Genomic DNA, 24,182 nt, shown 5'->3' with positions numbered 1-24,182 from the left:
AGTGAGATAGTTACTGTATAGGTCTAAGAGAAAAAGCTCGGAAAGATTTCCAATAGAGGAAGGGAGTAAACCATTGAGCTGGTTATATGAAAGGGTCCTGAAATCTTATTTTGGTGAAGGTTATTGAAAAGACCAATTCGTGGCGGGATTGGTCCTGTGAGTAAGTTCATTGAGAGATCCGTTTCCATTAGAGCAGTCTAATTGTTGAAAATATAAATAGGAATGGCTGCAGTAATACCATTGCTAGTGATACTGAAGTAAATAATTCTAAGCAATGTAGCTAGAGATGGTGACAAAGAACCCGTTAAAATGTGGTCGCTCAAGAAGTAGTTTAGGCTTGTGCAAAGCCCACGCTGAGATGGAATGCTAGAATTCAGTCCACACCCGGCGAGGTCTTGATGCTCAAGAACTCGAAGTTCTCCAAGAGATACAGCAACAGGTCCACCCAAAAAATAATTTCCACTCAGGTCGAGTTTTTTAAGACCAGAGATAAAGCCAACATCATGAGGACTTGACTCTCTCTCTCTGTACCATTGACTACAGTGAGCTTGACACTCTTATCTCTCTCTTGTGAAGTAGAATGCAAAGGTTCCATCATCCTAAACCCAAGAGTCATGGTGTACTCCTCTACTTCCTCCTTGAAATTAAAAGAAAGAGGGAAAAAATGTTTGATCAGATAGATGTTAAGGACAACATGCCCTAAGAACTAAAACAAACTCACAAAAACAATAAATTATCTCACAAAATAAAACAAATTTCGACAAAAACAATAAATTATCTCACAAAATAAAACAAATTTCGTCCAAAAACAAATTCCGTCCAAAAACAATAAATTATCTCACAAAATAAAACAAATTTCGACAAGCCATTTTATCTCATCCCATAAATGGAATCGACTTGCCACCGGTTGCTAGCTCTTTCAGACTTGACCATAATTTCCTCCTCTGCTTCTGTGAATTTCCAGTCGAAGAATTCGATTCAGACCCCCTCTTCATTGATGAAACACAAACTGGTTTTCCTAAGGGAGTTTCCATAGTCTTTAACATGGGAGAGTCGATAATGGCCTCAGTTCTCTCCAGAAAGCCAGATTTCCCTTCTGTTATCGGTTTGGTGCCAGCTTTCTCTACAGGGCTTTGTTGTGGTTCTCCAGTGCTGGGATCTTTCACTCTCTCTTGATTTTGTTTTGCATTGCTGGATTCTTTTTCGTTCTCTTGGCTGTATTTGTCATTTCCCTCCAAATTGACAATTTTTTCATTTGTTTTCAATCTCTGTCCAGCTTTGTCTATTGGGTATTGCTTAGGTTTTTCAGTACCCAATTCTTTCTATCTCGTCATTGGGTATCCCACCCTTGATTTCTGCTTCTGCATCTCTTCCTACCTCAAGATCGGGTCTTTGGACAAAAAGTGCCTTGAGGTGACCCCAAGGCGTTCCTCTTCTTATGTTCCTGTAGGAGCAAAAAGTGCAAATGTATACCACATTGTTTTGTGGGGCAAAGCCACGCTTGGCATGGCATTTTTCGCATCTATTTCTTTCTACTTGAACACTGCAGTTAAAACCAGGCTGAAGAATGGTTTTGCATCTGTAAAGAGATCAAAAGCAGGAAAGGGAAAATTACAAATACTTGAGAGGGGCACTTGAGAGAGGGAGAAAGAGGGACCCAAAGTATACAGAATGAATCGAGGCCAGACAAAAATCCCAAAATACATTCAAAATGTCACGTATTAGATGGTAACAACGTGATAGGCAATACCTACGGTGAGAACTAGCAACATATATAATAGATATGTTACTATAAGGAAGACTAATCATAGGATATAGAAGTACGGAAATTAATAATAGGATGTAGAACGAAAGAAAAGAATCTCATTATACAGAGCAGCGAGATTTTGTTTTGATAAACGAAATAAGATGATCTACATATAACCATCTTTCAAGGCTGCACAAAGCTTTGATGTTTGTGTGACTGAATCCTCATCGAAACATTGGTGAGCTTCCATCACTGAATCCTTGCTGAAACATTGGACTGACCTTTTATCCACTCCTCTCCTCTCTCAATATGCCATTGTTTTAAAAAGCGGACTGCCCAGCGCCTAAGCCAGCTGCCTAGGTGGTCCAGAAGGCCTGGGCGATGGTGGGCTGTCCCTAGGTTCCCACCCAGGGCCTGCGTCCTGCCCAGAGGCGGAAATGCCCCTCGTTGAGGGCATCTTTTGGTTTTTCTAGGGGTAAAATCGTGGGTTTCAGGTTCATTTAAAACTTAAACCCTATTAGAGCCTATTTTAGAGAGAAAAAAACCCATAAAAACTAGTTTTTGATGATTTTCATATATCGAAAGGTTTCTCAAAGTTACAAGAAATTGATTTAAGCATCACCCATTGATATTAGATTTAGTTTTGGATGTTTTATAAATCTATTAGAGGGTTTTTTAGAAGATTTTGCATCCTTAGAAGCATTTTAAAGGTGGAAGTTTGGAGATCGAGCAACCAAAGTTAGAGAGTGTTATGTGGACTTGTGTACTAGACTTTGCTATGAAGTTTGGAGTGTGGAGGAGTGTGTGCTGTGGACTTGTGTATTATACATTCGATGTGCCTTAAGTCCCTAACTATTATGTGTTATATAGTTATACTTATATTGTTAGCCTATAGAGACATTTTTCTTTCAATTGGGCTACCCAGGTTGTAACCACCCACCTAGGTGCTAGGTGTCCTGGACCCCCCAACCTAGGCACCTCCTAGCGTTTTCTGAAACACTGCACCATGCAGTTGAATTTACTAAAACAACAATTAAGTTGAGTGTGCCATGCAATGCCCCTGCGAAAACTAACTTGAATACCTATAGACACAAGTTCACATCTAAATCAGGATCTTAAATGGCCTAATTGCGTGTTTCACGAACCAAAACAAAATATTTAAAGATTAAAAATAAGTTTAATAAACAAAGTGAATTTAACAAACGAACTGAAAGTCTCCATGTAAAGGGAAGGGTAGCTTGCGAAGTGAAAAAGTTGTAATTGGTTAGGGTAATTTCATTCTTTTTTTCTCTTATTCTTATGGTCATTAAGTAAATGTACAAATTGCAAAGGATTTTAACCTTCTATATATTTAAGATGAAAGAGCGTGCAATCTAGAGCTACAGAAAACTTTTCCAAGTCTTTCCTTGGTTGTAAGGCACCTCTTCTTGAATGCTCCTTGTGACCTTGATTTTTCACCTATTTGATGCATTCCACGGTAGATCTGAGATATCAAATGTGTACTTTTACGATCTAATATAGTATCGGAGTAGATTTATCAAGTTTCAATTTTGTCTCATGGTGATCAAACTAGCGTTCTGGGCAGTCCAGCACTTCTTTCCAGGTTTTCTTCTTTCAGTGCCGGTTTTCTTTGATTCTTGTCCTATTAAACTCCAGTTGTGCTTAATAATGGCTGATGGGAATAGAACATCATCTGTTGTGCCGAGCAAACTCAAGGGGAGAAACATTTTCCTCTACTCATCCATCATGGTTAACCATTTCAGAGGGTAGAGATTTGTTTGGGGTAATTGATGGGTCCATAGGCCAGCAGATGGGAAAGGTGCCTCAAAATGGAGAATTGAATGCCAAAATCAGAACCTGGAGTCTTCTCTCAGTTAAGTACAACATTACGAACCAGAATATAATAGAAATATACTTTGGATGTGTTGGCATTTTCTAAATTACCTAAGAAGGAGAAAAAATACAATGGAAGTACAATACTAATTTACATTTTTCACTCCCCAACTACCCTTCTATTTACATTCCGCAAATTTTGTAAGAATGTTCACAGCGATAGTACTTCATACTGATGAAACCAGATAGAAAAAAATAAACAAATACTTGGATGACAATAAACTAAGCAATTCAACAAATTAAATTCTCTAGAAGAAAATAAAGGTAATATAACAAATAAATGCCCACCTTTGGCAAGAAAAGAAATTTGATTCAAGAGGTGGTATCCCAAGGGCATCTTCATGAGCGGCCAATGTACGTCCTAAGAGAGCACCCAGACAAGGTACAGAAGCTTTTCCAGATAACAATGTAGCCAATCTGTGCAAGTGTTGAATTCTCTTCAGAGAATTTAGGTTATGAGTCCCACTAACGTTTGAAGCCTTTTTGCCTTTAATTTCTTCTCTAATTGTTCTTGCATGTGATCCATTCTTTGCCATCATGAAATCACAGAGATAGCATTTGAGAGAGAACCAAGAAAACAGTACACCTAGAGCACAAACAAAACATTGAGATACAATACATTAAAGACAACAAAATAACATTAAATGCACAGAAATGTAGAAAAATGTTTTGCCCGTCACTCTAAGGTAACTAATATACAGAGAAAATGGGTAAAGATAAAGAGTGTCCACATTTGTAAACTTTTCTTCATATCATGGATCTCCAAGCATGCACAGAGGGTGGGAATATAAGGATGAAGAGAAAAGCGCACAATCAATGAGTGTGCATCACAATAAGAGTGCATCAATACTAGTATGGAACCAGTTCCAATGCTATGAGAGAGATGCATTATACAGGCCAACAAGTACCGCATCGAGATTGTGAAGATTTACATCAAGATATTACATAAATTTAAAGCAAATATCAAGCACAAAAAAAAAAATTAAACATTGAGCACAGGAAAGATTTTAAGTGAAATAATCTTTCTTCATATGTACTTCAAGAATTACTACACATTTGGAAATGGAGTAGCATTCCCAATGCTTGCCACTAGCCAATGTTGTCGAAATACCTTTTTCCCCTTGGATACCCAAAATACATCAAAACATAATCAGATGAAACCAAACACTACTTATTACAACAAATGAAAGAGTTTCAGAACGATGAACATGAAAATAAAGAAAATGCTACAAAAATAAAGAACACGGTTCCAGAGATGAGGACTCACCCCTTTTCTGTCCGAGGTGCGAGGATCAATCTCTCATTTGGTCACAACATGGCCTTTGTCTAGTCCTACAAAAAGGCCAGTGTTTGGTGGCGGTGGAGCCATCACTGGGATGTTTTAAACCTGTGGTCACATGGATTACTCTCAACTTAAACTCAAAATACAAGATGGTGCATAATGAACTACATCACTTAGTGGACTTCAATGATCGATATCAAAAAAATTAAAAGAGTGTTAAACTCGGTGCCGTAGCTACTCAGGCCCAACAGAGTGCCGGTTCCCAGTTCTACGGCCTGCTGTGTTATTTTTTACATAGATTCAGCTGAGTCAGCCGATTCAGACACAATGAATCAGGCTTGGGATCCCAACAAGTCCCAACCCATGTCCTTGTGTCAAATCAATGAACAAGGCTCATTTTTAAAAAGGTAAGGACCTAAAAAGAACATGAGTATGAAACATAAAAATCCAGAGTAATTGATGCAAACAAGAACCCATAAGATAATTAAAAGTCAATTTTCCTTTAACATTACTGGTAAAAGAGATTCCATTAACATAAATTTCCATTTGGTAATAGGGATTGTCTACAAAGAGACCATTTATCTTTTATACATGGAGATCACATTCATTATTTCCCTTAAATTTCAAAATGGGTGGTTGTAAGAGTGTCATTGAATAGACACAAAGTTTCAAAAAAAAAATTCTCGGACTTCGTGACTCACCCCAAGCCATCCAATTTGACATCTAATGAGGATGAATGATTGTGATCTCCATGTACAAAAGATAAATGGTCTCTTTGTAGACAATCCCTTGGTAATAAAGATAAAAGAATAACATAAGAGAATAAAAAGCCACACCAATAAAATTAAGTAAAAAGAAAAAGAAATTCAGGAAACAAAAGATCTGTGGAGAAACAGCTCAAGCTACCCTTAAAACGAATAAAATCAGTCCATATAATATAAAATACATACATAAAAACAGCTATAAAACGATACATACAAATACTGATATGTTCAGTACTACACTTTTTCAAGACAGTGAGAAATAACTCAAATTTCCTTTCATTCATTCAAAGTACAATAAGAAGACAACAAAACAAGAATGCCACATTAAACTACATGACTTTAATAAAAAAAAGAAGTTCTATTTAGAAAACAGAAGAATACAGATCAATTATCTGCCAAACAAATCATAACATCTCAAAAGAGGGATATTCACCCATTCACTATGGTGAACATGCATAACATACCTAGACTATTCTTAAAACAAAGAAAAATAGGCCATTTTCACTTAACACAAAATTCTAATCCCATAATATATAAAATGCAACCCTCACAAGAATAAACAGTAGTTTCATTCTTGAATCACAAACGAACATCTTACAAGACAGCACATAAAAAAAATTAAGTAATCAGGGAGAAACAAAACCAGGGAAATAAAACTAAAAACCCTATCAACCTAGATTCATACAAACAAATTTATGGAAAAATCAGAGCATTTCAAAGTACAAACAAACTATATTTAATGCATATTCCGACCATAAAAAATTTTTGAATAAAAATTTTATAGTTCTAAAAGACTCATTTCATAGTCAGTTTCACGACAGAAATAATTACTAAATGCTCTGCTAATTACTACCAAAACTAAATTGACATCCTTTACAAGATTTAACAAATAAAGACGCACTCAGGTATAAGCGAGTGGCAGCAATGGAGGCCATGTAAAATTTTCAAGGTTTGAATAATGACCAGCTTACCCATACAAAAATGACCAATAGCTATTAACCATGTTTTGGGGTTCATGTCAAATCAGAACCGCTTGAGCCGGTTTGTAGGTCCTCTAGGTTCTTTTATATGGAAAAATTAAGAAATAAAAAAGGGAATGAAAACGGGGGAATCTTGGGGCTCGTTTTGTTCATGCGTAACAGTTTGCATATGTAAAATATTTTTCATATGTAAACAGAATTTCCCAATCCTGTTTTTTTAGGTGGTTCACACGTCTAGAATTCCTGAGTACCCAGTTTTTTTTTATGTTTGTTTAATCCATTGGTAAACTATCTCCCAGAATTTGAAATAATACCTATTTTTAACCGTTCTATTGCAACACTAATCATAGATACCCATAACATACAGAATCTAAGCAATCGGTCATAAATAACAGGGAAGAGTGTGAACTTAGTCTGAGAAGCAAGTTCATTGCTTTTTCTATTGGAGTACATGAGATCGATCAAAAGAAAGTATTTACAGTAAAATTTAATGTACTAATTAAATTTCATCAGAAATAGAGAGCCTTTTAAAGTCCTCAATTTTTCAAACTTCAAATATTGATAGCATTTTAAACTCTCTGTTGGGGCCTTCACATCACAACTCATCAAATTTTCAAACTTCAAATATAAATTTTCTGAAATCCCTCAAATAAAAGAAATTAAATCAATGCTATAATTATCAGAAATCCCTCAAAAATAGAGAGACAGTAAACTAATTAGTTTACCACAATTTGCTATGTAGAAAATGAGGATCTCACTGATATTACTGAAAACGACCAACTGCACTAAAATTTCAGAAGTGACAGTTTTAAGGTATAAAATTCATAATCAAAAGGACATGAAATTGACATGTAAGCTTTGGACCAAAGGCTATGGCGACGAAAACAGAGCTTGGAGCTTCAAGACAATGGCGGACTTGGAATGAGTTTTTGTTCAATATATTGCAGAAACAACGGGATTCTCTCTCTCTCTGTCTCTCTCTCTAAAAAGGGACTTTCTCTCTCTCAGTAAAAAGGAACTTTCTCTCTACTACAGGCTTTCACATGGGTGCTATAGAGTGCAAATTGTACTTCTATAAAAAACAAAAAACCTGCAAGAAATAATTAAAATAAAATACAAGAAAAAGAAACCCATATCTTAAGTTTTATTTTAAGACAAAATTGTACTCCAATACTCAATCAAATAAGTAAAATTAATAATAATAATAATAATAATAAAAAATAAATTTTCATGAAGAAATCATAGAGAAAAAAATGTTTGCATTTGGTAATTAAAAAAAATCAGCATAAAAAAAACCACAAAAACCACAAGAATAAAACCCATACCCATGTTGAAAGAAGATGAGATGAGATGAGATATTTAGTGTGAGGGCTCCTACGAGATTCTCGCTTGTGGGTATGTGAGAGAGGACGCATGGAGATGAGAGAGAGTTGCTTTGTGAGAGAGCAGTTAGGGCAGTGAGAGAGAGAGAGTGGCGACGCCATTGGTTTCAGTCCCTCGCCGTAAACTCAAACGGAAACCACCCAGTGCCCCCTGATCGCCGATTTACTATCAAGTCGGCAATGTGCTAAACTAGAATTGCAAACGGAAACCACCCACCCCCTGATCGCCGATTTACGAGCAAGTAGGCGATTGCACACGGGCTGAAGCTTCCTTTTTCTTTTTTTTTTTTTTTTTTGTTCATTGAATTATTGATTGAAATCAATGTACCATAAAATCATGTTTTAGGAAAAAAAAAAAAAAAATTCAAATCAATTCATTGAATTGTCATATTTTTTACGTGCTCGAAAATTTATGTCTTTCTTACTATAAAATCTTCAAAAAGAAATAATTTTTGATGAAATTTTGTATATTTGAAAGATAATCGAAAACTTCACCAGATCCGTGTATTGATTTTTTCAATCTACTGAATATTGTGGGTTGAATTTTACTGGAAATGCTGCTGTTGAAAAGATGATCCAATCCAAAATTGAATATTCCAGTCGATTTATAGCTCGTTCTCTATCAATTTGAGTTGTGATTTGTTATTACCAAGATTTCATCTCTCAAATAAATTAGGTAAATTTATTTAGCCTTGAGTGACTTTTTTCTTGCTCACATGGTGAAAAGTTTAGGGTTATGAAAAAACCACTATTTTATTGATTTAATCTTTGATATCAAACCGTTTTTGCTACAATTTTATACGTTTGAAAGATAATCGAAGGCATAATATTCATGTTGATTTATTTTGATTTTTTTATTGTTATAAAGTATATTTGTTTTTTATACAAGTTATGCCTTTTTCTTTAATCGCTTAATATGGTAGTATTTTTTTATCGGATTTTTCATGCAATATTGTTCACAAAGTATATTAGCTAATTTTTTTAATGAACTTCATTTACTTAAATGCATTAGTTTGAAAGCATGTAATCCATTTTAGGAGAGACAATAAGCATATTTGTAGAGTGTACGCAATTATGATATAATCGTTGCATGAAATCCTTGCTCTATTTCTTTATAAATTCCTATTAGTTGGATTATCGCGCATGCATGAATCCATCCAATGAATCGTCGAGAGAAGCATCAACACGATCAAGTGGAAGAACGGGTGTATTTTAGTTGGAATTTTGGCATGACTAAGCCACCTTTCACTAGCCTCGACTGGTAATAGAAATATAGACATAAAAACATCTTAATATTTCACATATTTTTATAAAATAATAAAAATATATCATGCACCAGCCACCAGTCCTATGTTTTTTTAGAAACTAAAAAAAGCACTATTTTTAGAGATTGTTAGTATTTTAATAAAGGTTGTGGTTTCTATAAGGTTGCAACCTTAAACAATCCAATTAAGACACACCTCCAAAGTTTATTATAAGTTGTAATTTTGGTGTAAAAAATTCGTAGGATTATCTAAAAATCTATTTTCATATCTAAGTATAAAATTTTAAACTTCAAAAATGGTTGAAATCAAGTAGATCTATAAACATATGAAAATCTTAAAAATAGTTGGTCTTGCAAGATGCACTTATTAAAACAACCTTTTTCCTGATGGATTTTTTAGGTGCATTTGTAATTCTACATTTTAAGGTTGCAACCTTATATAAACTTTTTCTTTTAAGAAATTTTATGAGCAGATCTGTCCAATTTTCCGACCCCGATCACTAATCCATAATTTTTGAGATGGCCAATCCAGATTGCTAATCCATTTTTCAAACTTTGATAGCAAAATGGGGATCATAATTGTTGGGATCCAGATTAAGATCAGGTCCAAGATCCAGGTCAAGATTGGGATAATGGAATTACGACAAGCAAGAAGCTCCCTTTCAAAAGATCCTCGTCTTACGCCTTAAACTGTCGGGATCTCAATCCAATATGTGAGAGTGCTCAATTCTCAACTTAATTAGAATCAAATTATAAATTATACTGGACTATGTTCTATTTTTGTTAAAAATCAAGGCCCTCAAGAGCAAGTAGTATGATTTTTAAAAACTTCAATTTCTTATAAAATATTTAAAAAAATCAAATCACTCCATAATATTTAATATTTGTTCCCCTTTGGTGTGATTTATACTTAATTAAGCAATAACCTCTTTTAAGAATTTGATATTTAATAAAGGATGAAGTTAAGGCCTAAGCCTTTTTTGTTTTTTTGGACGAACATTATCAAATCTTATTAATCGCTACTTGAAAACCATTACATCCCATTACATCATTAGAGACCATAGGCTCAGATAAGGATGCCCCACTTTTGGCCAAACTATCCGTCAAACCATTAGCTTCCCTATAAACATGAAGGAAGGAGATAGATAAAGAACGAGTTCAATCTGTAAAAGCATTGATCCAAACCCCTAACGAATTTTTTGTTCCCCTTTACACCAGTTGAGTACATTTAGATAATCCCCTCCCACCAAACATGGATATGAACCCAAATTCGTTATTGCAAACAGCTTTATACCATGGAGGGCAAAGAATTCGGCAAAATTACCAATAGGCTCACCTAGCGGTCCAACAAATGAGAATATAACATGACCATCCCAGTTTCTCACTACTGCCCCAAATCTTGCTAACCCAAAATTTCCAATAGAGCTCCCATCAAAGTTAAGTTTATATGCTCCTAGTAGAATCCAATGTGTTTTGGGTTTACATTTAACGAAACCCATCTGAAATAAATTAGAGAGATTGAGCTGAACATCCACTTCTGAGATTCCCTTTCCCTCTTTGGAACCGAAAAGCCAAAACCAAAGAGAGTGAAAGATTTTATGTAAACAAAATATAGCCTCACGTCAAATTTTTGTCTAGTAGCAACAAAAATCTCCAAAATGGCTCTAAAACCAATTTCCAACATCAAAAAGAAAATTTGAAATTAAAAAAATGTACAAATCTTGTCGATCTTTAAATGCTTATTTTTAAATGCTTATTTTTAGAGAGAATTGGACTGTCTAAATAATTAAAAAAAATATACACTTGTTTTAGAGCTTAAAATGCTAATTTTTTTCACAACCATAATGTTCAAGACGAGATCATCGATGCACACGCATTCCATTGCTTGAATTGCGAATGATGAGTTATAAAACATCAATACATGTTGTATTATTTTATTTTTCCCACTTCTTCGAGCGCAGCTTATTGACTGCATATAAAGTCACGACAATCACAACCATGCTCATTCTTTGAGCTAAGAAATATTAAGCTAACCCATGAAGCCAAAGCTTATACATACATTAAATAAAGTATTGTTTTGAATGCAGCAAAATACTGTCGTAGCCGCACCAATGAAATCGCCTCCTCTCCTCAAGAGAATTGTAGTAATAGCTATTTTGATTTGGGCATGCTTTCTATACTTCCCTTGCTGCCTAAAACTTATATGCTTCCCATATCAAACCGTCCATTATATCAAACCGTCCATTATATCAAACCGTCCATTCTAAATAGAGGGTTGAGATGACCCTAATCACAATGCCATGTCTTTATATTATTTTATTTTTAATTTTTTTACAAACCATTTTGACATTGGCGTTCAATCCTCTTAAAGTCACATATATAAAACAAATTATAAAAAAATATTTTCAATAAAATAAAATAACCAAAATACCCCTAAAAGTTTAAACAAGTAATTTGGTCATTATCTTTTATCAAAAAATGGTTTTTAATATTTTTGTAGGTGCACCCTATTGAGATGATTGCACGTACCAATTTTCATATTCATATAATTTGTAAAAAAAAAATTACTCTTAAGTCATTGGGTCTAAATCAAATTGTCAGTAGCTCACTTGATCTAAATTGGACGGCTAGATGAAGGGTGGGTAAATATATATCTATTATACATAGGGAACGTATAGAAATCTTTACCCTTTGATTTTGCTTTTTTTTTTTTGGTCTTAAGTAATCTCATCCCCTAAGCTAACATTTCTCAAGAAAAAAAATCTCATACCCTTGGTAGAAAAGCCCAGATAACAGAACCCTCAAATATGAGGGTAAGAAACCTGAATTCTGTGTAACTCAAGATAATTGAAATTTCAAAATGTACAGATCATGGAGGAGCAAAATTCTCCTCCCTCAAGGGTAGGATCCGGATTTTGGCTGGGCAATCCCTGTAACTACGATTAGAACAATAGGTATCACAAATGGGTAAGAATCCCGACCAAGAATCCATTGACACTGATAAAAACGAGCTGGTAGTCTCCAAAAGAGAAACATACAAAAACTTGGCATCTTACTGACCATTCAACTATCAGATGGTTGAGTGCCCTCCAATTTTGCATCCTTGGCCAAGCCTCGGATCTTGACATCGTAGAAAACCTCCTCAACCCTTCTCAAATCATATTTCATGCCTGTAAATGAGAAAAAGAAACAGTCATAGTCATCTACATGAAGCCATAATAAAAGTAAGTATCCATAGTTCCAAACTTTGAATTCAGGAGTATGCACTAGAATCCAATAGGTTATGTTATTTAGTACTCCAAGGCTATATCAGATATCTCTTTCCAGGAAGTGATGCAAATAAAAATTGCGGTTCTTTTAATTTTTTATTTATATTTTTTTAATTTTAAGAATAGGTTAACTGACGTGAGTTTTTTAGTGCGTGAGTTGTTTTCCAAAGTGTATTTTCATGGGCTTGGGATGTTTGCTTAGATATTTATGGGAGATTTCGATAGAGATGGAATAAGATAAGGGGGAGTTAAAAGTTATTAGAAGATTAGAGAGATCTGTGAGGAAAGAGAGAAAATTGGGAGATGAAAAATGAGAAAATAGGGAAGGAGAGGAAAAACGTAAAAGAGAGAGAAATATCGTTTTTGGGTGAATTTCCTTGCAGGACCTGAGAGAGAATATATTATCTCATTAGGGGTGGATTCCCTCTCAGATATTAAGCGAGTATATTCTCTCAACTTTTTTCTTCTTTATTATTGTTATTATTTTCTCCCTGCATCAAAAAGGCTGGAATTGAACCGAAGACAGGAACACAAGGGCATTCAATAGGGTACAATCAAACACCACGGCATTCAACAGGGTACAATCAATTTCCAGCTATTGATTAGTGCCCCTCGATGGAGATATGGCCTTAAGGTACAATATACATTTTTATTCTTTTCTATTGTTCAATAATTATGGTTAGGGAAAATATAAAAAAGGGCTGAAATTCCTTAAATATCACTAAAGAGGACAAAAGATTAAAAATTACACTTGAATATATGTTTTTAAATTTCTATATAAGGCACATCCTTAAAAAAAACAAAAAAACAAAAAAATTATCCTTATTCAGTGTTGGAAAGCCAAAATAATTAATGGTACTTTAGTAATTTTACTTACAATTATTATTTGGTTAAAGCAGATAAAATTATCAAAGTACCCCTAATTGTTCGGTTTTCCAACACCAAATATGGGCAATTTGGAAACTTTTCAACATTTTTATAGAGGACGTACCTGATGGATATAGATTTTTCGAGGCATACCTTTAATGGTAATTCGTAATCTTTTAACCCCTTAATCATATTGTAAAGGATTTCAACCCCTTTTTGATATTTTACCTTTATGATTATGTTTTTCATAACTTTGAGATTGTGCTTGCATGCTTTTGACATTTTCTGCATACCCATTAAACAAATGTCTAATCTTTTCGTACTATTATCATTCTTTAAGAAAAAGAATGTTGTATTTCACAACTATGGAAAAATAGAGATCCAATGTCCATGCAAACTATCTCGTTGTTAACTTGTGGATCCATATATTCTTTTAACTGCATAAAAATTTCAAGATGAGCAGGCAAGAACATACCATCAAACTTCTTACGAAGGAAGTCATTTCGAAGGTTAAGCATTCTAAAAGCAGCATGCAGTTCCGTCAAAAACTTTAATACTCTTCTTGGGCAATCATAGTCCCCAGCTGTTACTTGATTAACCACATACCTGGGCTGAAAAACACAATAGACCTCTGTGATAATATCCAAATAACTAAAATAAAACCATGGAACTCTGTACTCCCATCAAGCACCAAGAAGGCTGTTAAAATAGCAACAGAGCAAAAAAAAAAAAAGAGGAAGAAGAAGAAGAAGCTAAAAGTGTATTCTGTCAGGTAAAATGAAGTCAAGGAATTAAAAAAAAAGAAAAAGAATTGTGTGCACATAAGTGGATATTGCTCAATAAAAAAAAAGATGTGGTACACTGGAAGACTTCTGGTATCCTTATCCTACTTGGAACCATGGAACCAGGTTCATATTTATCTCCAGATACGGAACAATTCAAACCATTCACAAAGGTAGTATGCAAAACTAATACTGATCAGAACAAGCATTGGAACTTCTCAAGCTGAAGCCACATGTCCAAGAGGTCAAAGCCAAATATAATTGTGATCACACTAAAATATTTGAAATCCAGCATTATAATCTTATGGAGATTCCATGAATAAAACATTGTTCACTCCGCAAAAAAACTATTATATTTTTATCCAACAGATTCCATAGTGGGTTTCCCTAATTCATGAAAATTATTTAGAAAGACAGGATGTTAGAAACCTGACCCCATAGCTATCAGATCCTAACAAATGAAAAGGAAAATACCCCAGTTTCTTTAATAATGAGAAGTTCACCACAATATCCAGTATCATGCATTATTACTTCGCAAAAAGAGGACACCAGCAGAAAAAGGCAAAGGAGTAAATACCGACCAACTTCCAGGTATCTAGTCCCCTACTTCACCCCAATTCCATTATTGTTTTTTTCCTTTTCTTTTTTTTTTTTTCCCCATTCAAAGAAGAGATTGGGGAATTGTGCCTGAGCCGAGTTGACTGAGGCAAGTCCTTAGTCTTACGACCAAGTTCTTAAACATGATATAACGCTACAAATACTCTTGGAGCTCATTTGATGAACTATAAGAGGATCGAACCAATTTTTGGATATTTCCAATCACACAAAAAAAGACAATAAGGATTCCAGGAGATATACCCAAACATTTCCAACAATTTTGCTTCACTTGTGTGCGTGTCATTGTGTGTGTGTGTGTAAGAAAGAGAGAGAGAGAGAGAGAGAGAGAGAGAGAGAGAGAGAGAGAGAGAGAACTCACCAATTCATTGGCCATGAAACAGAGACCTACAAAAGTAAAATTTTATCTTCTATCACTGTAGTTCGAAGTAGAACTTATCTTCCATCACAGTATTTCAAAGACAAATAGCACTAATTAAAATTAAAATTAAAATAATCCCATGAAGGAAACAAAATGAGCACAATAGCAAATGAGAATTCAATGAATCTTTTCCCATTTGAGTAAAAAATATACCCAGCAGGGCAGTAGGGGAGAAATAATGGTAAGCAAATATTTAAATCAGCTCCTTGTTTTGCATTTTAAAGGAGGTGACTCCAAGGTTCACTAGGGAGGGAAAGAATGATACCTACAGACTGCAAGGCAAAGTGGGAGTGAAGAGAGAAATGAGGATGCGTTTTGACTTCTATGCATCGAAGAACTGGAGTCCCTCAAGAACAATGGGAAAGTAGTTACCCCAAAAAGAAAGGGGATAGTATGAATGACATTAAGAAGAATGGGTAGGTGATTGGTGTCAGCCAGTCAAAATCCTCAAAAATGATGTTATCAAAAGTTTACAAAGTCAGTTATGCCCCAGGTAGCCCACAAACAAATGAGAAGCATCAGACTTCCAAATGGTGGTTGAAATTTAGGAAACATTTAAAAAGCAAAAAGAAAACAAACCAGAGTCTTTGTTCTCTGGCCTTGCAGCTAAAGATACTAATTGGAATGGTCTGTTTCATCCATAAAGCAGGAGAAGAATGAAAAAACACGTAAAACCCTAAGTTGTTAACTACCCATTGGTGCTCATCTAGCAATCAGACCCAATCTGCATTATCTTGTCTAAGATGTTGCTATGAATCCAATGGATAGTCACTTAAGAGAAAATTCATGGTCTGTAAGTGAAATTTTGTTTGAATATACAACAGAGACTCATTGCTGCAGGTAATAGTAAATCTTCACGTTAGGAGTATATCTTCTCATCATCGCGGTTTCAAAAGGCTTGCAAATTTTCATAAAACACCTGAAAGAATTTCAAATTGCTGGTTTTAGTGTTGGACTTTGGTAGCAGTAAAAAAGTCATTTTTCGATCTTGGCTGGTCAGAAATTTCAGAGAGAGTCATGAGAGCTTGTTTGACAAAAACAAGGAAAGAAAAAAAAGAAGAAAGTGTTAGTTAAGATCCTAAGACTGTCTATAATGGGTATGTTGGTTTGGCATGTTTGGATCAGTTCAGCTGGTTACTACGGAGGCCATATTAACAGTTGGATGTTTAAGCAAATCAATTCTATAGAGGAAGTACCCTGTGGCTCAGGACTATGGTACAGAGGAGGTTAGGATGAATCCAAAGTCGAATACAATATGTAGCTCACCGCAATTAGTTTTTCCATGAAAGGCCAGGTACACAAATTTGGAAGATCCAAGCACCCAACCCAAAGATCATTCATAGCAGCTATCAGGATCTAGAGAGTCCAATGGAAATATCTAATCACGTAAAAGAGAAAAAATACAGAGAACAAGCTTCAGCAGAGGGATAGAAACTTACCAATTAGATAATCTTCAATGTCAAGGCCAAAATCTGATGCGTCCACTGCACAAATGAGGGGCACGCATAAATTTAGTCAAGCTTATAAATGCACAAGTAAAGCAAATTCTAGTATACATAAAAATAATTCTTTAGAAGGGGAATTTGGGCAACTAAGATGATGTTGTAAAATAATACGAATTGAGGCTGGTGAAAGAAAGTGAGATGCATCAATTAAGTCACTCATTCAGAAATGAGGTGCCAACACAACCCCTTTTCAAAACAATATAGTCATTTCCCACAACTGAAACTTGCTAATATGTAAAGTACAAGGCCGCCAGACCTTATTTTGTGTGCCCAAAATTCAGGAAGAAAACATATAACCTTGGCTACCCAAATGGATTTCTCCCAAAGGCAATCAGTTTGCATATAAACGACTCAGGCATTCATCAGAAATGAGAGGGAAAGCTAACAAAAATTTGACTTGAAGTCTTGAATATCAAGTTTATCAATGTCATGAATGTCATTATGTTTGACAGAGAATCCGAAATAGTAGCAGATAATATCATAAAATGGATGTCACCTGTTAAAAAATCATATAACTGGATTTTGGCATTTGTAGCAACCTTACCTGTTAGACTTCCCGGTTTCCTTTATTTTGCTTAAATAAGGAATTACAATTTTTAGGTAATTAGAGAGTTGAGCGGCAGAGCACAACGTCCAAGGTTGTAATTCTATGCAACCTACCCGAGAAATTACATCAACTATAAAAAAGCAAATTGGAATTTACCCAACATATAAATTACATAATGTGCAAGCAATAATACAATCTGTCAAGATGCACATCACGAACTTTTTATGTTTCATATCGAACAACCTAAGCAGTATTATATATCAAATAAAAATCTGTGCTTGTTTCTTGTTCAGGTGCTTGTTTCTTGTTCAGGTGCTAAACCCCTTATGCAAATAAATTAAATAAATTTACGTGAGACAATTGGCAAATCTTGTACAGTAATGCACTTAATGAATATAGCAAACGTAAACTGACATCAGAAAAAAGACAAATACAGTTATGCTACTTTACAGCTCATAACTATCTACCTTCCCCACAAGTTGGTGCATCTATATCAACTGTGATTCAACTTATAGAAAATATACTATAGTCTAGTCTAGTATATTTTCTTGGTGAAAATGTCTGCAAGCTGACCGTTGCTTTTAAGTATGGTGTCTGAATGACGTCACATACCACCTTCTCCCAAGTGAATGCTCTTGGCCACTGACTGCTTTATATCTTTGCATATTCTCATTAGTCATTACATCCAACTTCTAACTATGTTGTGTAGACCCATGGTCATCCAATAGACATCTTCCTCTCAGAGAATGGAATGATTGTGTGCCTTTTCTTCCCATGATCTTGAATCTATTCTTCGATGGCATTTGTCTACTACTTATGGGCAATAAATATTATAAAGTCACTAGCTTCTGAAAGAGAAACTACAGAAACAACAAAATAATAGAATAGCATTGTACAGAACAAATCATTGAATGGGATAAATACTTGATTTCCTGTTCTCAAACAATTGGTAAAGCAGATGTGCCAAAAAGGGAGTCCAGAGCAGGACTGATACCCAACCATTGAAGAAATTGATGAAACAGCTAAATCCTTGGGCTTCAATGTTCATCGTATGAATTATTTATTTCCTCAATTGGATAGTAAGTAGATGATCCTAGGCCTGGGTAAATTCAAACCATGTCTTGTCCATAATCAGGGTTCATGTGCAAAAGGAACTACTATAGATACAGAGCTAGCTAGTAAGACAGGGACGAACCTAAAATTCAAAGAAAAAGATCGGTGAACCTCCCACTGGGATGAATCAAGAAGGAACGACTTGGGTGCTCTACAGAAATAGGTCTCTTCAAAGAAGTCAGCAGGACATGAAAAATGAAAGCATGTGTTTTGTGGGACTCAAAACATTTGTAAACCTTTCTGGTGGTGTACTACCCACAAAGTGCACACTTAACCTAAACAACAAATAATGTATCCTCAGCAGTTTCGGTCTGATGGACAAAGAAAGTACAGTCAACTGGTTTGAGTGACTAATGATAAGAGGCCTATCAAACAATTTTTGCAATAGCGATACATTTTCAAGCTGTGTAGGTAACCTATTGATAGCAAGCATTACATATCTTCTGGCCAACAAATCTCCAGCAGCACGTGAGTTCATGAAGATTGTCCTTTTTCGCTAAGCTAGTCCACTTTGTTATAGCGCAGCTGGACATGGAGTTTGAGGAAGGTTCTCATGAACATACCCAAACATGTTCCTGATCACAAACTCAGCTGCATCATCAAAGAAAAAAAAAAGTCTGACCATTGAATTGTATTATATATTAACCTAGGGCAGCATTGCTCAGAAATATTTTTATTTCATAAACATAAATCCATGGCACTCTAGTAAAGTCCTCAAAGAATGTAACAAAGTATATAACCCAAATAGAGAAGCAATGGGGCAAAACCCCACACCTGTAATGAATTAAAGGGTTCAGTGGATGAAATATGAATGTTCAACAAAGAAAATCTATATTATTTTAATAGTTGAGAATCATCACAAGTCCTAAAGCATTCACAGCCAATAACCAAAGAGGACAAAACTAATAAGAAAAACCCTGGATGATCAGGGTAACCCAAATGTGAGTGACAAATTCCCTTTCTGCTATAGACTTTGGACTGCAAAAGGTTGCAACATGTAAGTTCCTTTTATTCAATAAAAAGCTCTCCCATTTAAAGTTTATCATAACAAACTCGCTTAGCAAAATAAGTAGGAGAAATCTTCACATAATAAGAGAGGCAAAAAAGAAGCTCTGGCCTGTCTATAAACCACAGAATTGTCAATGAACCAGAGAATTTGGACAATTTAGTTGGAAATAAGGAATAACTCTATCCATAATTTGATGCAATTCTGTTATCACAATTTGCAATAAATCAAAAAAATAAAATGAAAAGTGAGGATAGAACCTCACATCCAAGTTTATCCTCTACTTCAGTATGCATAAGAAGATTGCCAGTTTCAAGCCAATGTAAAAATGCCAACAATGAAACCACTGTCTGTGTCTCGCTTCTCCAATCTCCATGATACCTAAAATAGAATAAAACATACTTAACATTCCCAATCCAATGAAGCATGAAAAACAAAAGAACCAGAAGATAAACCAAGAACTACACAAAGAAAGATAAGAGCACTGGAAACCAATATCAAAAGTTACCTATAATATTGACCTGGACATTCACGTAGAATCTCGGAAAGTCTCTGATAAAGATCCCTAAGGGTACTAATTTGGGCTTTAGCCTTCTCAAGTACCTCTAACAAAATAATCCCCAAGATCAGTAAATGTTAATCTCATGAATAAAAACCTAGCATAACCATAAGCAACAAATGAAAGGAAGGAGCTACATGTACATCTATCATGCTTATCAAGAAAGAAAGAAAGAAACAAAAACACCCACTTAGGAAAGCATGTGTGTTTATTTACAAAGTAAAGTACTAGAAAATGTGAGGAAATTTTTTGCTAGAAGCCACCAGCATTACCAACATTCTTAGTGTCCAAAATGCTTCATTTATATCCGGGCAGGGGCGGTGAGGGAGGGAGAGACAAAGAAGGTGTCAGGTTTTATGGAGCTTGGATTTTGTGGTTTGCAGAGAAGAAGACGAAGAGAGGAGCAAACCCGTTTCCTAGGTTCACATTACGCAGAGGCGAAGAAGAAGAGATAGAGAGACAGAATTGGCGAACCAGATGCCAATGTTTCTGGTTTTCAGAAGACCGGGGGGGGGGGGGGGGGGGGAGAGAGAGAGAGAGAGAGAGAGAGAGAGAGAGAGAGAATCGTGAAATGTGGGTACCTGGAGAGGGGAGCGAATGGTGAACAAGGAGGAGACTGGAGTGCATAAACCTGATACAAGACTCAATCTCCATGGCCACCGCTCTTATTCTCTCTCTAACTCCACCCGACTCCTCAAGCTGCTGCCTGAAACTCTCAAATTGCTCCTCCATTCTTGCACAGGAGCAGAGGAACCTCTGGTTCGAGAGAAGAGAAGGTGCCCTAACTTCCTTGTGCCCTGGGATTTGGAAGGCAGTAGGGGAGGAGAGAGAAAAAGAAGAGAGAAAAAGGCGAGGGATTAAGAGGCGAGAATGCAATGAAATGGTGTCTGATAGCCGAAGCAACGGCTTCATTTCTCCCTCAATGGCGTGAGTGCGCTGTTGGCTCTCGGGATTTAATGACACTCGGACAGAAACTACCCTTGGAAAAATAATTTGCTTTTCATACAAGGTGCTCACAATTACTTACCGCGCCATATGAGACGTGCGGCAAAAAAAAAATTCGAAATTTGGGTTTATTAGTGGATTAATTTCAGCCACCCAATTTCACATCCAATTGTCAAAATTAATATCTCATTTTGTACCAAAAGTAAACGGTCTATTTCTATACTTTCTCATATTTACTTGCTATAGCAAATGTAAATTTCAATCTTGCAATGATAAATACAAATTTTACTCTTACAAATTTTACCATTTGACCTTTAATAGAGCAGAACGACGGTGGATTATGATTCATGTAGCTGACTTGAAATAGTTAAAAAAAAACCTCAAAATTCACTAGAAAATATTGTTTCGATGCTGAAGAGCTCTGAACTCGATTATCTCGACCTCAAGATGTATATACATTAGAAATAGTACATCCTGCAATATATTATCTAGACCGTTAGTTTTTTTAGATTTTTGGGTATTCATATATCTGTTCTATATACACTATTTTTTAATCTTTCAATTTTATAATTATGTATAAAAATAAATTGTTAGGACATCACAAAGATTTTGGAATTGAAACAACATGTTTCGGCACTATTTGAAAGTGTGCCTTAGGACCTCAGCCTTGTACAAACCATACCTTTATACAAATTCACATGAATTATATTTGTATAGAATATTTAGTCTTGATTAACTGTTGGTCCTAAAAGTTGGGAACAAAGTTCAAGATGGCTCTTTAAGTCTTGATTGGTAAGCTAACATATTTCGTAGGGGTGGCCAACCGACCCAACTAGGTTCATCGGGGATTTGAGGAGCTAATAAAATATATTTTAATATGGCCCGGAGTTATTTGTAATATCCATTTTTTGCATCTACTATAATATAATCTAATCACATGCGTGTATCTCACTTGGCAAAACAGATACATGCAAAATATATTATAATATGGTAAGAGGCATTTTGGTCATAAAAAATAAAATGTTTTAGAAAAAAAATAGATAAGAAGACTCATGCCAACAATACAAACTTAGAGTAGTATGATCGCTCAACTATACACAACGGGAAACACTATACATATAGTCTTTCGTTTTTTTAAAACAGTAATGTACAACTTATCACTAATTCAAATATAAAGTACACGATGTTCAAGCAAAGACATGAGATTACATAAATGAAGTAACTAACAGATAGGGAGGATGGACTTTTTTGGCAAGAACATCGGCATCTTCATTTGCCTCTCTATAGCAATGTTGGACTGTTGCCATAGAGGTTTACAAAATATCTCAAATTTGATGAAAAATAGTCCTTAATCTCCAAGAAATATGGACCTTTCTCTTACTCCAGTCAATGATATTTGCCAATTTTCCTTCAGTAATCCTAAACCCTTCCAAAGTAGATAGTAACTTCAAACCTTCTAATAAGCATCGTGCTTTTGCCTCATTTGTTGTTGTGACACCACAAAGACCAGGGTAAAAAAATATAATGTGACCCAAATTATTTCTGATGAGTCCACTATAGCTAGCTGCCCCTGGATTGCCAATTGAACTTCCATCAAAATTAAGTTTGAAGGAATTCATTAGTGGTGGTATCCAAATAACCTAATTAAGAGTGTTGGTGGTAACACCTATTGTCTGTCAAGGGATTGCTAATGATAAGACTTTTAGGAATAAAGACATTATCCTTATGTGCAAGGAACCAATCAGTTGCAACTACCAAAATATTCGATTTTAATGTAGACAGATTTGTACTTATACTATCAAAGACTCCTCTATTTCTTTCCTTCTACATACTCCAAAGAAAGCTTACCCACATCGATCTCCAAAGAATAGCTCTCATCTTTGAAAATATTGGGTGTGATCCATTGATCAAGAAGAGCTCTGACATTTTGGGCTAAAGGTAACGACAGATTGAGGTATTGACCAGCCCAATCCCAAACATATATAACAAAAATGCATGAGAGAAAAAGATGCTGGGAAGTTTCATCAATGCCTTTGCATAGGATACATACATTGGTGATAATAAACCTCATCTTTCTCAAGTTATCAAAAGTTGCTAATTTATCTTGGCATATGATCCATAATAATAGTTGTACTGCATCGAATCCACTAAGGGAATTCCTAAATAAGTACAAGGCAAGGACTCAACCCCACAACCTAATAAATACCACATTCTTGATACTACCATTTGCGGACAACCAATACTAATGAGCTTAGTTTTACTCTAAATAACTTTAAGTCCAGTTGAGAGTTCCACACTTTTCAAAAAAAGCCATAGGCAAGTGATTTCCTTAACCATGGGATCACAAAATATAATGGTATCATTAACATACTGTAAATGTTATACTATAAGACCATTATTATCAATATTAGCACCTGGTATGATCCTTTGCACTGTCAATCCATTGACACTAAAGCTCTTAACTACCAAGGTATATAAAGATGGTGAAAGAGGTTCCCCTTGTCTCAATCCTCGTAATCCTTTGAAAAAATCGGTTGCTTTGCCATTAACAAGAACTGAAAAATTGGTTGAAGATAGGCAACCGTCAATCAATAATCTCCACATTGAACGAAAACCTATTTTAACCATGATACTTTGTAGTACCCCCCAATCAACCTTATCATATACCTTCTCAAAGTCTAACTTATAAATAAGGCCCGGTTCTTCCATCCATTGATTCTTGAGTGGATACATTCTTGTGCAACCAAAATACTATCCATAATTTGCCTATCGTTCAAGAATGTTGATTGTAGTCTTAAACAACCATGTGAATCGCCTAGGGGAGTCTATTGGCTAAAATCTTTGCTATGATTTTGTATAGACTACCAATAAGACTAATAGGCCGAATATCTTTTATTTCTGTAATGACATTTTTTTGGAATTAAAGGAATAAAATTAGAAATCATGACAATATTAATTTTACCCCTCCAATAAAATTCTACCAATAATTAAACAATATCATCTTTCAAAATATCCCAAAAAGATTGAAAAAAAACCATTGAGTATCCATCTGGGCCATGAGCCTTAGCCAAAGACTGCATCATCAGATTTCTTGCTCTTCAAATTTTTTCTCTAACTACTGAGCTTATTCTAACGGCAATCTAGCAAGAAGTAAATCATGAATGGATAGTTGAATCCCACTATCAGCCTCATAAGAATTCTTAAAACGATCAACCAAGTGTTATACCTCATTTTGATGTAC

At 35.2% G+C, this 24,182-nt stretch overlaps 1 protein-coding gene and 1 long non-coding RNA gene across 6 annotated transcripts; both read right to left on the bottom strand.

Annotated features, from left to right (window-relative positions):
• Positions 1–755: 755 nt before the first annotated feature.
• LOC18422744 (uncharacterized) lies at positions 756–8,296 on the bottom strand. 5 transcript variants are annotated; one of them, XR_002282251.2, is made up of 4 exons: positions 7,992–8,296; positions 4,908–5,027; positions 3,929–4,226; positions 756–1,579 (listed from the first exon to the last, which is right to left on the bottom strand). It is a non-coding gene; the product is annotated as an uncharacterized LOC18422744 (long non-coding RNA). The 5 variants fall into 5 exon arrangements; XR_002282254.2 differs by having other exon boundaries at positions 8,045–8,296; XR_002282250.2 differs by lacking the exon at positions 7,992–8,296 and adding an exon at positions 7,392–7,715.
• Positions 8,297–12,139: 3,843 nt separating this feature from the next.
• Positions 12,140–20,923, bottom strand: LOC18422767 (Translin family protein). Its single transcript, XM_006827371.4, has 7 exons — positions 20,578–20,923; positions 19,946–20,042; positions 19,703–19,818; positions 16,706–16,750; positions 15,207–15,232; positions 13,924–14,059; positions 12,140–12,482 (listed from the first exon to the last, which is right to left on the bottom strand). The coding sequence occupies exons 1-7, from the start codon at positions 20,906–20,908 to the stop codon at positions 12,376–12,378; spliced, it is 858 nt and encodes a 285-aa protein (XP_006827434.3). The 5' UTR covers positions 20,909–20,923; the 3' UTR covers positions 12,140–12,375.
• Between the last annotated feature and the right edge of the window lie 3,259 nt (positions 20,924–24,182).

The sequence above is a fragment of the Amborella trichopoda genome, chromosome 7 (genome assembly GCF_054954075.1).
Source record: "Amborella trichopoda isolate Santa Cruz 75 chromosome 7, AtrichopodaSantaCruz75HAP2 v2.0, whole genome shotgun sequence".
NCBI lineage: Eukaryota > Viridiplantae > Streptophyta > Magnoliopsida > Amborellales > Amborellaceae > Amborella > Amborella trichopoda.
Note: the sequence above shows the minus strand (reverse complement) of the source record. Positions and strands in the feature narration are given on the sequence as shown.

Coding starts and splice junctions, on each gene's coding strand:
- LOC18422767 (XM_006827371.4), bottom strand. CDS start 20,908: ATGAAGCCGTTGCTTCGGCTATCAGACACCATTTCATTGCATTCTCGC. Junction 20,043..20,577: donor CCATTCGCTCCCCTCTCCAG/GTACCCACATTT, acceptor TTATTTTGTTAG/AGGTACTTGAGAAGGCTAAA. Junction 14,060..15,206: donor GTTTCATGGCCAATGAATTG/GTGAGTTCTCTC, acceptor TGTGTTTTTCAG/CCCAGGTATGTGGTTAATCA.